The 15,924-nt window shown below is 42.3% G+C and overlaps 1 protein-coding gene across 1 annotated transcript in view; it reads right to left on the reverse strand.

Annotated features, from left to right (window-relative positions):
* Nucleotides 1-905: 905 nt before the first annotated feature.
* Nucleotides 906-15,924, reverse strand: part of LOC124144801 (Golgi resident protein GCP60-like) — a 32,339-nt gene continuing 17,320 nt past the window's right edge. The window contains exons 5-9 of the mRNA XM_046514372.2: nucleotides 15,654-15,741; nucleotides 13,074-13,326; nucleotides 10,689-10,810; nucleotides 8,781-8,967; nucleotides 906-7,671 (exon numbers count right to left, since the gene is read on the reverse strand). Of these exons, the coding sequence (XP_046370328.1) occupies nucleotides 7,460-7,671; nucleotides 8,781-8,967; nucleotides 10,689-10,810; nucleotides 13,074-13,326; nucleotides 15,654-15,741 (862 nt within the window). The 3' untranslated portion in view covers nucleotides 906-7,459. The remainder of the gene's footprint in view (nucleotides 7,672-8,780; nucleotides 8,968-10,688; nucleotides 10,811-13,073; nucleotides 13,327-15,653; nucleotides 15,742-15,924) is intronic.

Consider the following 15,924-nt stretch of genomic DNA (forward strand, 5'->3'; position numbering starts at 1 on the left):
AGAAAGACTCCTTCAAATCGTCATTTGGGGCATCATACCGACAATGCCTCGTCGAGTGAATGAATTGTTGACAAATCGTGACGGTATTACACACTACTGATCCTAAAACGTCAACTTTGAAATTTCCCGTCTTACCCCTATCGTCCTTCAAGATCGTTGGCGCTCATAACATCCACTTTCATACTTCACTACCGGTTGTAATGTGTTCCTAATTCGTCCATTATTATCATACAACTTTTACTAGAAACTTATATCTCCCAACTGAAGTTATTTCAGAGTATCCCCTATAGGTGAGGTGAGGTGAAATGGGGTTTAACGTCGCGTCCAAGATTATTGCACTTATAAGGCGACGTGCATGCACATGTGTGTGTTTGTGTGACTGCTTATACTAGTCCGGACTGATGCCAATTTATAGTGCTAGCTCACTGAGATACCATGCCGCAGTTTAACATGAATACCCCACTCAGACACAGTATACTGACTCCGAACCGACCAGTCCTTGTTTTAGCCCCTAAATGCCGAGCGCCAGACAGGGTAACAACAAGAACCATCTTTTAATATCCCCTATAGAGTATACTAGCGTGGATTAACATAGTAAATAATCAAACCTGGGCTAGTTGTTTATAGGAGGAGCAATGATCCTTGTCATCGGAGTCAATAGCACATAATCTTCCAAGTCACTAATCGTAGCCACACGATCCTCACAGGTCGTACCAGTTCGGAGGACTGAGGACCTATTGTGCCCTGTTCCACACAAGACCATATTGCAACAGTTTCGCAGGCGTCAATCAAGAGGGAAACCCAGTAAGTGTGTTATACCCCTTCCTGTTTAATCCTGAGCGTCTGTGGTATCTTATAGAATCAATCCACCTGTACCAAAGTCCCAAAAATACGAAAACATCAACAATCTTTAAATATATTTAATATGCAACAACAGAACTTTACAACACCTTGTACTCTCAGTTTGTACAGTGTCACAAGGTCAACGTGATTTGCACCCACAACTGTACACACCACACAGGTGCGCCATAGGAGCAGGTGCGAGCTGCTTTCACAAGGAACACACACATGATAGTGACCAGACGAGCATATATATGGACCACCAAGTCCCTGCAGCGACCCCTATAAGAAGCAATATGGTACGTTAACAACTTGTCAGTATGGTCAGACTTTTTCTATCTTTTTTTTTGGCTAACAGATTGTGATAGTGAAATATTTGGTAGGTCAAAAAAATAGAAAATAAAAATGTATAAGAGGATTTTTCTTCTTTAAATTTCATTTGATAAATTAATCATTCTTGTTCTGGTTTGTGTCTTTATAAACATTATGAAAGTTAAATCTGACAAGCATTCCACTGTCATTTTATTGTCAAGGCAATCTTTAGAGTCAGTTTTATAAAACAAATTAAATATGTCATTCTGATCATATTTTATTTTCTTCTGAATTTTCAATTATTAAGGTTGGCAGAACCATAAACCAAGCATAGAAAATGTAAGACCTAGACATGTTATAAATCATTGTCTGTTGTCTGATTCAGCTAGAACATATATTTCCCACTATTGCAGAACACCAATCGTACAAAGCATGCTAGCCAACAGGTGAGCATATTATCAATACATGGTCTGAAGCATGGTCAATGAATTAATTCAAATCTCTTTACACTGCTTTTAACACAGTTTTAAAAGTTCCTGCACATGTTTATCTAGTACACTAGTTAATTTCAGTTTATTGTTGGAATAAAAGCAAAATGAAAGACGATTCCGATATATCATGAGCAAGTGTTATGAATATATCAAGGACAGGATGCACCTGGGAACTGAACTGAACCCAACAACACTGCAACAGCCCAAAGTGAGTGGGTACTGCAAAGGACACAAGAAGGCCATACCATCCATTGGTGGATTCAAACCCAGATCTTCAGCAAGACAAGTGAACACATGAACCACAAGGCTACATTACAACCCCATAACCAGGTCCATCTCACTAAAATCAGATCTTAGTTCTCGCAACCAGTAAACAAATATCTGAGGACATCCCATTACAGGTCACGTCAGAACGACCTTTCATCTGACCAAATAGGGGTCGCTTACCAGATCATGAAAGAGACAGTCAGAATGTGTTTTCTAATCATGCAACCTCAACAGATTTAACCAGGTGTATTCCGAATGACAGTTACAGGCTTAATGACTGAATCCATACAATCTAGGCCATCTATTAGCCATTCCAGAATGTTCCTTTGTTCAGTTTTCAAATTCAAAACAGTTGCCAGAATGAAACTAGTACCGTAAAGCATAAGAAAGCTTCCTTCTGATTGGCTAATGTCGACTTCTTGTCAGTCATTCCATTGGTTGTAAAAGTTTGCGAAAGGTCGGTCTGACATGTGACCCGTAATGGGATGTCCTCAGATCTTTGTTTAGCGGTAGCGAGAACTAAGATCTGATTTGAATGAGATTGATAGCCAGGTATACCAGTTACATTGAGTAGTACTATAGTAATGCGGTACTGCTGTACAGGATCTAGCAGAGGACTTCAGCACTTCACAGTACAAGCCGATTATGTGTGTAACAATGCGTATTCTTTATTGAAAACCATGAGCAACTCTATGCAGGGTGATAAACACAGCAATGAAGGCAGAACAGTGACAATGTCACCATGGTAACAAACACAAGGACAAGTAGGTAAAATCAATATCGAAATGGAATATATTACAAAATGGTTGTGTTTAGGACACACTATATGAGTAACATCACACCATGTACTGAGAGACAAGTATTTATACAGATGGTTATGCACAAGAATCCAAAGTTCAGATTAACAATAAAATCTTATGGGTTTTTTTACAATCAAACACCTTTTATTATAGACAAAAATGAATTTGTTTAATTGTAAAAAAAAACATAACCAGAAACATGGATTTTTGTGGTTGTCTATACAATAACATTATTAACATTATTACTTATTAATAGGGTACTGACTTCAAATACTGCACAAAACAAAAATGGAAACCAGAATATATTTATGTATTATCATGCCATGCTTACCAACTAAATACTATCCAATATGTCTGTCAGAAAACCATTACACGTTTTCATTAATTCTTATTGGATGTTTTGTTCTTTGATGCTTATCAGATGTTTGGCTTTGTACTTGAATACTTCACATCAATGTGTCTTAACCATGTCCATCCCTATGTAAACAGTATAACAATAATGCTGATTACAATTTATGACTCAAAGTCACAATTCACAAACATGTATGGCTCAATCAACTGAGTAGTCACATGAAGCACCAAGACAACCTCCCTGGGATCGTGTCGTGGCCATTCAAGATCAGTAACAGTGTTCCATACCAAATCATTTCCACATCATTGTGCATATTTCCACACCACACAGGGGCATGCTCATAGTGCTATTATGACCCCGGTCACTGGATCAGTGTGCACTCAACAATCATTCTCAACCCCCTGGGGAGTATACAACCCAAGCTACCTGGTACGGTGCTAGAAGGTTAACAACCACATTGCCATCACATCCTACCGGGTACCCATTCAATGCTGGGTGAACTTGTATTTCATGTACAAGGACAGATATGATTGAAGAATAATAACAGATAATATTTCTGGCATCTGAAACCAGTGATTGCTGTAGACAAAGGTTTGATGATTGTACATGACTTCACATCACTGGTGTTGTGATCCCAGTACTTGTGGTACATCAGGAACCAGCCTTAGTCACAAAATAGAACATATACTACGGTTAACAAAACACTTCTTTCTACACACACCAGGTGTCATATCATTGATGCTGAAAGATTTATAATGTGGTATGATAATTTTGTTTTCTTATTTTACATTCGATTATGAGCCTATCATGCCTACACTGACAAAAAAAAATAAAAAAATTTAAAACTTCTGTGAGTTGATCAGACTAAAAGTAAAACTCTGAATGACAATTATTTAAATTAGTAACATCCTTTTTCGTCTTTTCTCTACTTTATATAATCCTAGAAACAATAAATATTAAACAAGTTATTAAATGAGGACTGGTAATTCTCTCTTAAATATGTGACATACTGGGAGACAATTCTGAAATGAACTTTGTCATGTCCCAAATTGTACCTCACTTAAAATGTATATAACAAGGTTTTAATGGTTATGGCTTGCAACCAGTCTAAAACATGTGTTCAATTTTGAATTAAAGACAAACACAAAAGGATATAAAAATAAGCATGAAAAAGCTCAAACTAATTCCAGAAAACCCTCAGTAATTACAGACAACCAATGCAACCACAATTGCTTCAAACAGTGTGATGGTGTTTGATGGACAATAAATAGAAAGTGTTAGAAATGTAATAAATACATCTGGAATTGCCGGACAATCATGACATACACAAGTATCCGTGGCAACAAGGAAAGCCACCCATCTTATAACATGATATATGTACTAATGTTATCACCATACTACATCCTGAACCCCTCTCTGTACAACATAGGATGAAAATTCTCCTCTACAAAACCCAACATAAAGCAAAACATATCTTGGAACCCATTCAAAGACTTTTGAGCTTCAGCCTGAAGTTTTTTTTCCTTCCCACATTCATTCAATCAACATTCAAACAATAACTGTTCTCTCCATGAGATAGGTGAGTAATTGAGTTAGGTTCAACGCCGCTTTTAACAGTATTTTAGTCATATCATGGCGTGTCAGCTTAATGTGGGAGGAAAGCCCCAAGTGATGCACATCTCAGACGTTTACCACTACAGTGAAACCCACGAGCACAGGTATGGTGCTGACAAACCTAGAAACATAATTGGGGCAAACCGGGATTCGAACCCAGAATTATAGGTTTCTGGCGTGCCCAAGGGACACAACTCTGCACAGCGAATAACAGCGCCTTAGACTTGCCCCCCTCAATGAAATTAGCAGAATAGTTGAGTTACATGTGCATGAATATAAGACCAGCTTGTGACTGGACTAATAGGTTAGTGTCACAGAAATTATTCAAGCTTCAAGAAGTTCAGTCAGTTCTTACCAGTCACAGGTTCACAGAAAGAAAAAGAGAAAAAAATGAAGTATAACTGCCGACTTCAAAACAATTTATATTTCAGAAAGACAGGTTAGATTTAAAAAGATGATGTTTTGGTTGTTTCAGAATACTGAAAAAATGCCCACCAATGCTGTGACCCACAAACCTGAGAAGGCAGACTAGAACGTCTTGACTTTACAAAGTTTTGACTAAGCTATCAAAATCGGTAGTTACACACAGCTTTTGACATGGCATACTGAACTGTAGAAAACACAACTTATAAAAATAATAACACATGAATCTACAAACATCAAAAGAAATCTGCGCAAAACTTGAAGATTGACAAAAACATAATTACATAAAGAGTGAATTGTTGTCTTGTATTTCCCCATGGAAGCAATACACATCTAATGGTGAATGTTTATCTTAATGTATGTTTACTTGACCACACTTGACACAAAGGTTTAACCTGATACAATAACACTCGGAGATCCTGTTCCGGAATAAGTGTAATGATAGAGTGAGCTAGCGATATATATCGGAATTGGCCATGGTCTGATGGCAAATTACCAAAGACACATTAAAATACCATAGTGAACATCGATGCCGATCTATTGTTAGTATCAATAGACATTAATCATTTACTTTTCCAATTGTAGTGATCACAAATACACCTTGCAAAGTTTACATTCAGAATATGTTTATAATTTTGGATAAGAAAATAATCATATCTCCTTCACAACTTCCCAGCATTTGTAAGTACTTGTCATGTTGAAAAATAACAGTAAATCTATTTTTTTGGACAGTAGATTCGCTTATCACGTTTTGCACTGTTGTATCACTCCTTCAATAGTCACCCCATGTCCGGACCCTGTTAGCAAGCAGAAACCCACCTTTCAGACATTTACTGTACGGAAAACATATACTACTCAAAACAGTTAAAGAACACCTACTATTGGAAGGCTATGTTGCAACTTCCACCAGCCCTGACAGATTAACTATCGTCATATGAAACAATCTGGTGCTCCTTAAAGTCTTTTGAGCAGCATACATGTATCCACAAAGCATCTGAACTCTTACAAATGAGTCATTTATCAAGAAATTTGTCAATCTGGATGGAAATTGCCATCCAGATTAATGTGATTTGACAGTTCCTGGGTACAACAAACAAATGCTGTGTGTATGGTCATGATCAAAAGACACTGGTGTTGGTAATAATAAGCTGATTCAGCAGAAAGGTGCAGCCAGATCACATTTTAACACTAATGGTGATGGTTTCAGTGAAAGCCACAGCTGGAAAAAACACTCCCTTACCTACTTGTACCTTCATGACAACATGAGAGCAGCAGGTATAGAACAAAGGATGAATATCTTGATCATGTTGCTCTCAAACACCAGAACTCTTTAATTTCTCCCTACAAGTACATACATAGGCAATAAATGAGTGATGAGTTTATATTGAAAGTCGCATCGGCAATCTTTCGGCCCTTTATGGAAGTAATAATAAGCTGTCAGGCGTAAGTCCAGATCCCACCCCAACCCATATCTTTCACTTATGCTGAGATTCGGGTAGATCTAAGCTATAAACAATTTCAGATAAACAAGCCCTGAAAATCAAACTATTCAAACTTGTGTGTCATGAACTTTAGAATGTGTAAAGCATGCTCATTCAAGAACATTATGGTCAGTAAGCTATCTTGAAAACACTGTCCAGGCGCCAACTACACTTAACAAATCCCTGTTATCATGGTTGTCTCAAGATAGAGAGCTAAATACTGGACATGACCAACACCCTTCCACTTACACATATGATATCATTTCTGTGAAAATCAACATTTACAAATTTGTAACATTTTTTCATTAATTAGCTGCATGAGCTGGGAGATCCATTTCACTCATGTAAAATAGGAGGATTTTTTTTCTCTCTTCCAGCCAAATTGATCTACTTATTCAGATGTGAAAAAAGCTTTGAAGTCTGTCAATATAGAAAGGGAAGTAACTCTGACTTTCAGTTTAAAGTCGGTCCACATCTCAATAGTGTCAGATATGGAATGGATGCTACCCTTCTATTGACTCATCAAACAAGACTTCAAAATACGTATAATTTTATTTCAAGAAAAATAATCGTGAAGGATGTAGCATTAAAATGTGTTCCCACCAGTAATGAAGACATTTAATCTATGCACTCCTTGGCTCTATTTAGTCTAAAACATTTGTTCAAGAGCAATTCCTGCTAGTAAGTTAGTATCCGTGTGATAAACATGAAACGCAAGGGTATGCATGTGTATTATCTACATGAGTTTGTGTGACAGAGGAAGGGTGCTGAGCAATTGTGTCTGTAGTGTCATATATTATCTCTTTCACTCAAGATCATCACACTCAAGCCTCATCACCCACACAGAATCTTGTTACCTACTGGTGCCAACCCTGTCCCCTACCGTGAATAATACACTCTGTAATACAAAGTTTTGGACCTCCATAATGAGTAGGAATTGTCAAACTTCAGTAAGTAGACACCCCTCCCGGGGTAGGTGTGGCTGCCACAGTAGACCTCCTCATGGCAGTCGCGGCGGTAGATTGGAATTATTTCATCTGTCGGTGGACGATTATCTTGCTTCTTCCCTTTCTCAATATCTCCCTTGACATCTGGAACAAACGGATTCATGTAACATAAAGTTTGTGTTCATGCCTTCACTTCCACTTCTCAAGTCTTCCCTCACTTCTCACTTCTCAATTCCAAGTCTGACCTCATCTCCCAACAATAGTCACACCCAATTCCCCGTCCCCAGTCTGACCTCACTCACCTATTCAAAATCTCCCCATAAACCACCCATCCCAAGTCTCACCTCACTCCCCATCTCAAGTCTCACCTCACTCCCCATCCCAAGTCTCACCTCACTCCCCAACCCAAGTCTCACCTCACTCCCCATCCCAAGTCTCACCTCACTCCCCATCCCAAGTTTCACCTCACTCCCACTCCTGATCCCAAATCTCACCTCACTCCCGATCCCAAGTCTCACCTCACTCCCCATCCCAAGTCTCACCTCACTCCCCATCCCAAATCTCACCTCACTCCCACTCCCGATCCCAAATCTCACCTCACTCCCCATCCCAAATCTCATCTCACCATTGATCCTAAATCTCACCTCACTCCTGATCCCAAATCTCACCTCACTCCCACTCCTGATCCCAAATCTCACCCTACTCCCCATCCCAAGTCTCACCTCACTCCCCATCCCAAGTCTCACCTCACTCCCCATCCCAGGTCTCACCTCACTACCCATCCCAAGTCTCACCTCACTCCCCATCCCAAGTCTCACCTCACTCCCCATCCCAAGTCTCACCCTACTCCCCATCCCAAGTCTCACCTCACTCCCCATCCCAAGTCTCACCTCACTCCCCATCCCAAGTCTCACCTCACTCCCCATCCCAAGTCTCACCTCACTCCCCATCCCAAGTCTCACCCTACTCCCCATCCCAAGTCTCACCTCACTCCCCATCCCAAGTCTCACCTCACTCCCCATCACAAGTCTCACCTCACTCCCCATCACAAGTCTCACCTCACTCCCCATCCCAAGTCTCACCTCACTCCCCATCCCAAGTCTCACCTCATTCCCCATCCCGAATCTCACCTCACTCCTCCAAATCCCAAACAAGACTACACTCCCCCCTCTGTCATCATGTTTTATATACCCCATCACAGGTCCTGTGCTCATCCCCTCACCCCAAGCCTCCATCTGATGCTCCCTCCTCACCTGTGGCTTCACCACCTCCCTCCTCTTCCTCGAACTCCTCCTCATCTGTGTCTTCTGACACGTGCACACTGACTGTGTTACTGGGAGCAATCGTCCATTCAAAGTACACACCAAACCCTATGTCATAGTAATCTGTTGCAAACTCCCAGAACAAGCACGAGCCATCTTCATGTGTTGGCACACGCACCTGCAACAGGTAACAATGTTCATGTAACCATGGTAACACTGACAGAGTTGCGCAGTGAGAGATTATTTCATTAACAACATAGTTAAAATAAAAGCCAGTTCAAAATCATTTGTAAATTAATAAATGTGCAAACTCATAGATACCATTGTCATCTCTTTACCAATATGCATTCAGTATAGATAAAGATATCCCCATACATTATGAATTGAAGAAAACATCAGCAATTGACAGCAACATCGAAAGCATCAGCAATACTCCACACCATCAGGGTCTGATGCAACATCATCATCCATGTGACACATCAACCACCTTTGTCCGCCTGCCCTTGTGACAAGCATTGGTCACTGCATGAATGGATAATTATTGCTTTACGCTGCATCAGCAATTTTACAGCTATTCGCAACAAGAACCAGTTGATAAAACATTGGTGACTGACGACCTTTCCAGACCTGGAACTCTCATAGAGTACACAATGAAAGGAATATCCACAAACCCACCACCACGATTATCCATTTGCACAAACAGATCAAAAACAAAAGACACAGCAACAAAATAAAACCAAAGTGATTGAAAATATTTTCCAATTGTTTGACATATTAGACAGCAATAGGGAGGCATGTTATTTTTGGTTATATGTAAAAATAATTGGAAAATCCTTCAAATGAAATGGTTGACATGTATAATGTGCCTTGAAATCCAAAACCAAAAATACTACAACAAAAATGTTAAAGAACACCCGAGATGTTCGTATGACTATACTTCCTCTGTCAATAGTGTCATGGCCATGACAGATCAACTATAGTCATTTGAACAAATCGGGTGCTCTTTAACTTCTTTTGAGTAGTATATATATTCATGTGAATCAACACAAGCATATATTGACAGATGCAGCTGGAGAAAGCTGTTTACAATGTGTTTACATTTCAGAGCACATTGTTACTTTCACACTAGTCCTCCCCATAACCAATCCATCCTCGTTAATCCAGTGTATTATATCACCATTCCATTATGACAAACAACCTGGAACAATTCGCCACCATAGCTTCATTTCATAAGTCACCATCCCCACCCCTTCTGTCTCTAACCTAGCATCATGCCATACAAATGGGGCTCAATACGAAGCTGTGGTGGTGAGTGGCTCCCGGATATTCATCCTGAGAGAAGACAGATGAAACAATGAATAACACACTGGATAAGGCAGGACTTCTCCAATCATGCTAATTCCTCCACCAGTTTCTTTTTCACAAGCTTTGCATGAAGAAGCGACAGTGATAACACCAAAGACGTTGCCTACTGCCTCCTGTGCTTCATATACCCTCCTAAGTTTACACTGTCATTGCTTTGTCAGCCAAATGATTAAATGGAAAGACTGATATCGCTTTATTTCAACTTCACATCAGAAAGTCGCGAACATCTACTTCATAAAAACTGTTCGACTTTATTAATGTCTTAGCTACCAAAAACAAATAAGATATGCTAAAACATATAGCTCTTTCTAGAAAATCAGTTCATGTTACTTGACTAAGGGAGCTCCTAAACATCTTAATTCCTAAGAATGGAAACAAAATAACTGAGCTGAAAGGCCAAGGGTTGGAGATAAGGTTACAAAAAAAGATTCACAGTAACTATGGTAACAAGGTCTGTGTACTTGTGCTTAGCAGTGTTAGAGCTGTAGGTTAGTGAGTGGAAGGCTGATACACACTCCTCTACAAGATACTCACTGTAACTGTTTCTCCTGAGCCTATCTTAATTACAGAGTCCTTATCTTTACGTAGAGAATCCTTGAATTCTTTAATATCTTTGCGAGTCCACATGGAGGCTGCGGCAATGGGAGGTAACTCATCTAGAAACACCACAAAGCAAATGACACTGCGTTACTGAACATAAAAAGGTCAAACTACACACTGGACAGTAACATGAAGTTGGGCAGCTATGAAACAATCAGGCTCCAGTGTACAATAAGAATACACCGGAATGTAGGTGAAAGACCTTGGTTCCTACCTGACACAGAAACAAAACTTATAAGGCATAATATTAGGAGCCTTTTACAAGAGAGGCCTAATTAAAGTGGAGAGTTCACTTTTTTACATTTTTTTAATCTTAACAGTCAGAGGACAACATTGTGAATGATACACAAGAATTTCAATAACAAGAAGGCATTTTTGCTATTGGGGTCCATATGCTATACTCAAAATGGGGAAGGGGGTGACCACCATTAGCATACACAAAAACAGCAGTCTGCGTCTTTAGCAACTTGTCCAAAGCCCAAGACTAGTAAAATACTATTCGGTTTAGTAAGCTCTGCTTATAATGGTCCACATGATACACCAAACTCTACTAAAAGGGATGCTTTGAGTATTGTTCGGGCTAGCAGGATCAAACGTTTGTGTCACAGACTGCCCAAGTAAAACATGTTAAAGAGGCCACTGTAGTGGTAGAAACTAACAGTTTTAGTCCACTAGTCCTTATGATGATAACATATAGCAAAACCCTTAAACAAGAGGAAATTTCTACTTGTCCTTATGATACCTTAACTATTGGGCAGTTTGTCAAGGACTACAGGACTTGTGCCAATTTCCAACACTGGGCCAGGGTGGTGATCAGGCTCCTCACAGCGATGGCCCGTTAGCGGAGCTCTCTATACTATCGCTGCCACCAGTCAAAACTCCCCACTGTTAAAAGGTGGCCACAACCATGCTTGGAGTTGAACTTGCAAACGAATGACCGTTATGTTTACAAACAAGCGACCACTGTCGTGACGCCGAATACACTTATCGCTGCTAAATAACTTTCTTCGTTTGTCAATTTGAATTTCTGTTTCATTAAAACTATCGTGTTATTGATATAGTAAGAATGTAAGGGAGAAGTTGGTTGATTTTCCGTTAGTCTGCAATCTCGAACCAATCTGATTATCAAAACAACAAAGTAAATTCGTCTGGAAAACATGGTCAGTCGTAAACCTTTTCAAATTGAAATATGATGACATTCCCAAAGACATAAAAAGAAGTATAAACGTTACTACATATGGGGTTGGAGGGCAAATTTCAAGATTCTTGTAATGGCCGCGCCCACACTGGTGGCAGCGATGTTACCGAGAGTGTAACGAAGGTGTCACGCGCTGGGAAGGAGCTTGGGTGGTGATGGTATAAGGGAGATAACTCTCGTTATTAAATCTGGCACAGGTCTGCCTTTCATGATAACACTCAGTTGTGAAATATCCCATGCTAACTCAGAGCCTGATGTTCTGACAGCTGCCCATCTTCCCCCATGTGTTGACTGCAGTGTGAGACCAACCAGCCAACATTCAACTCACCGTGGCTGTTGCCAGGGAACCTATTTTGATCACATTTTCTTTGCACTTTCCAACACTTCCCTTAAACTGCTTCAAATCTTTACGGGTCCACATTGATGCAGGCATAATATGAGGCAAAGATGGAGCAATAGATTCTGAAATATCGGATGCGAACCATTTCAATCTTCATAGAACACTTTCTCTACAAGAACCATCTGTGGGCAAACCATCTCAGTGTAACCATGGTAACATTATCTACCCTTTTCCTCCATGTACACAACAGACTTGATGATTGTTTAATGACCACATCTGCTAGCATTGTAAGAGCTATTCATTTGATAATCAATGACATGATTTTTTTGTTTTTTATGAAAAGTATCAAATTCATCACAATAGATTATCAGCAAAAAACAGAACAATTGTCATTTTCAAACTGAAAAATCTTTATAAGAGAGTAACAACAATATTAACTGAAAAGAACTTGTGACAGTTATCATGACGGCACAAACACAAGAACTTTTAAAGCCGTGTTTGTTGTTTAACGCTGGACAAAGCAATTTTCCAGCTATATGACGTCAGCCTGTAAATAATGGAGTCTGGACAATCAAGACAATCTAGTGACTAATATTGTGAGCAACGATCCTCGCTGTCGGGTACAATGACACACAATCAACCATCTGACAACCCAATGCATCTGGTCACCTCTATGATCAGCATAGCTTGCCAGGGACCAATTCCCATGGACTCCACAATGAGGTCAATACCATCAACATCTACAACTATGTGTCACAATGACCGGTATAGGTCCCCTCACCTTCTGCTCCATCCGTCTGGCCATTCTCCAGGGCCTGGCCCTCCCTGTGCACAACGTCCACGCTCTGCTGTGGGTAGGAGTTGAGCTGCTGGGGCGTGGCGGGCTGAGGCAGGGTGGTGGTGCTGCTGTTGTTGTTGGAGGAGGCGTGCATCTGCTGTAGCTGCTGCTGCTGGTGCATGAGCTGCTGCTGGTACACCTGCTGCATGTACTGCTGGAAGTGCTGCTCCTGCAGCTGCCTGATCAGCTCCTCCTGCTGCACACACGACAGAGAGGGCAAATGTAACCAGGGTAACACACCAGGGAGTTAGCAACAATTCCAAACAAAATGCCCTTGGCAGGCAATTTGGGAAAACATTGATCTTTAAATGCACTGGTCCATGAAATACAGGTCATCTGCACGAAGCCATAATATTAGTTATTACTAATACTGTATATCATGTTTTCTTGAGTACAGTGGCCACTTATTTTCCAAAACATACAGCTGTGAAGAGGGGCCCGCACATAGTGCAAACCTACATGTTTTGATGTTTCTCCTATATGACATAAAGCATTGGGTAACTTTGTATCTTGCAACCTTGGTTTAAAATATTGGACAACAACTATGTTTTTAAAACTGTACAGAATGATTTGCTCAATGCTCCAATTTTGGGCTGGGACTGAGAGTACAGGATGCTGGGCTGGGGCTGGGAGTACAGAATGCTGGGCTGGGGCTGGGAGTACAGTGTGCTGGGCTGGGGCTGAGAGTACAGAATGCTGGGCTGGGGCTGGGAGTACAGTGTGCTGGGCTGGGGACTGAGAGTACAGTGTGCTGGGCTGGGGACTGAGAGTACAGTGTGCTGGGCTAGGACTGAGAGTACAGTGTGCTGGGCTGGGGCTGAGAGTACAGTGTGCTGGGCTGGGACTGAGAGTACAGTGTGCTGGGCTGGGGCTGGGAGTACAGTGTGCTGGGCTGGGGCTGAGAGTACAGAATGCTCGGCTGGGACTGAGAGTACAGTGTGCTGGGCTAGGACTGAGAGTACAGTGTGCTGGGCTGGGACTGAGAGTACAGTGTGCTGGGCTAAGACTGAGAGTACAGAATGCTGGGCTGGGACTGAGAGTACAGAATGCTGGGCTGGGACTGAGAGTACAGTGTGCTGGGCTGGGACTGAGAGTACAGTGTGCTGGGCTGGGACTGAGAGGACAGTGTACTGGGCTGGGACTGAGAGGACAGTGTGCTGGGCTGGGACTGAGAGGACAGTGTGCTGGGCTGGGACTGAGAGGACAGTGTGCTGGGCTGGGACTGAGAGGACAGTGTGCTGGGCTGGGATTAAGAGGACAGTGTGCTGGGCTGGGACTGAGAGGACAGTGTGCTGGGCTGGGACTGAGAGGACAGTGTGCTGGGCTGGGACTGAGAGTACAGTGTGCTGGGCTGGGACTGAGAGTACAGTGTGCTGGGCTAAGACTGAGAGTACAGCGTGGTGGGCTAGGACTGAGAGTACAGCGTGCTGGGCTAAGACTGAGAGTACAGCGTGCTGGGCTAAGACTGAGAGTACAGCGTGCTGGGCTAAGACTGAGAGTACAGCGTGCTGGGCTAAGACTGAGAGTACAGCGTGCTGGGCTAAGACTGAGAGTACAGCGTGCTGGGCTAAGACTGAGAGTACAGTGTGCTGGGCTGGGACTGAGAGTACAGTGTGCTGGGCTAAGACTGTGAGTACAGCGTGGTGGGCTAAGACTGAGAGTACAGCGTGCTGGGCTAAGACTGAGAGTACAGCGTGCTGGGCTGGGACTGAGAGTACAGTGTGCTGGGCTGGGACTGAGAGTACAGTGTGCTGGGCTGGGACTGAGAGTACAGCGTGCTGGGCTAAGACTGAGAGTACAGCGTGCTGGGCTGGGACTGAGAGTACAGTGTGCTGGGCTGGGACTGAGAGTACAGCGTGGTGGGCTAAGACTGAGAGTACAGTGTGCTGGGCTGGGACTGAGAGTACAGTGTGCTGGGCTGGGACTGAGAGTACAGTGTGCTGGGCTGGGACTGAGAGTACAGTGTGCTGGGCTGGGACTGAGAGTACAGCGTGGTGGGCTAAGACTGAGAGTACAGCGTGCTGGGCTAAGACTGAGAGTACAGCGTGCTGGGCTAAGACTGAGAGTACAGTGTGCTGGGCTGGGACTGAGAGTACAGTGTACTGGGCTGGGACTGAGAGTACAGAATGCTTGGCTGGGACTGAGAGGACAGTGTGCTGGGCTGGGACTGAGAGGACAGTGTGCTGGGCTTGGACTGAGAGGACAGTGTGCTGGGCTGGGACTGAGAGTACAGAATGCTGGGCTGGGACTGAGAGTACAGTGTGCTGGGCTAGGACTGAGAGGACAGTGTGCTGGGCTGGGACTGAGAGGACAGTGTGCTGGGCTGGGACTGAGAGTACAGTGTGCTGGGCTGGGATTAAGAGTACAGCATGCTGGGCAGGGACTGAGAGTACAGCATGCTGGGCAGGGACTGAGAGTACAGCATGCTGGGCTGGGATTAAGAGTACAGCATGCTGGGCAGGGACTGAGAGTACAGTGTGCTGGGCTGGGATTAAGAGTACAGCATGCTGGGCAGGGACTGACCATCTGTGTGTTCCCTGGGTACTGCTGCTCTGCATACTGTCGAAACTGTGCAGCTGTCTGCTGGTTCAATGCAGAGCGGATCTGCATTCTGAAACAAAGAGAAACCTCTCCTGAAGACAATCGACTACATCAATACTACAAAATAGGGAGTGAATGTAAATTAATATCAAAGTCCATTCATAAATATCATGGCGGAAATTGTCACACTGGTATGCAATACAAATACATATACCATGTACAAGTAGAAATTAATATAGTGCAAGTGATTACT

This window comes from Haliotis rufescens, unplaced genomic scaffold (genome assembly GCF_023055435.1).
Source record: "Haliotis rufescens isolate VD_foot unplaced genomic scaffold, xgHalRufe1.0.p SCAF_3, whole genome shotgun sequence".
Lineage (NCBI taxonomy): Eukaryota > Metazoa > Mollusca > Gastropoda > Lepetellida > Haliotidae > Haliotis > Haliotis rufescens.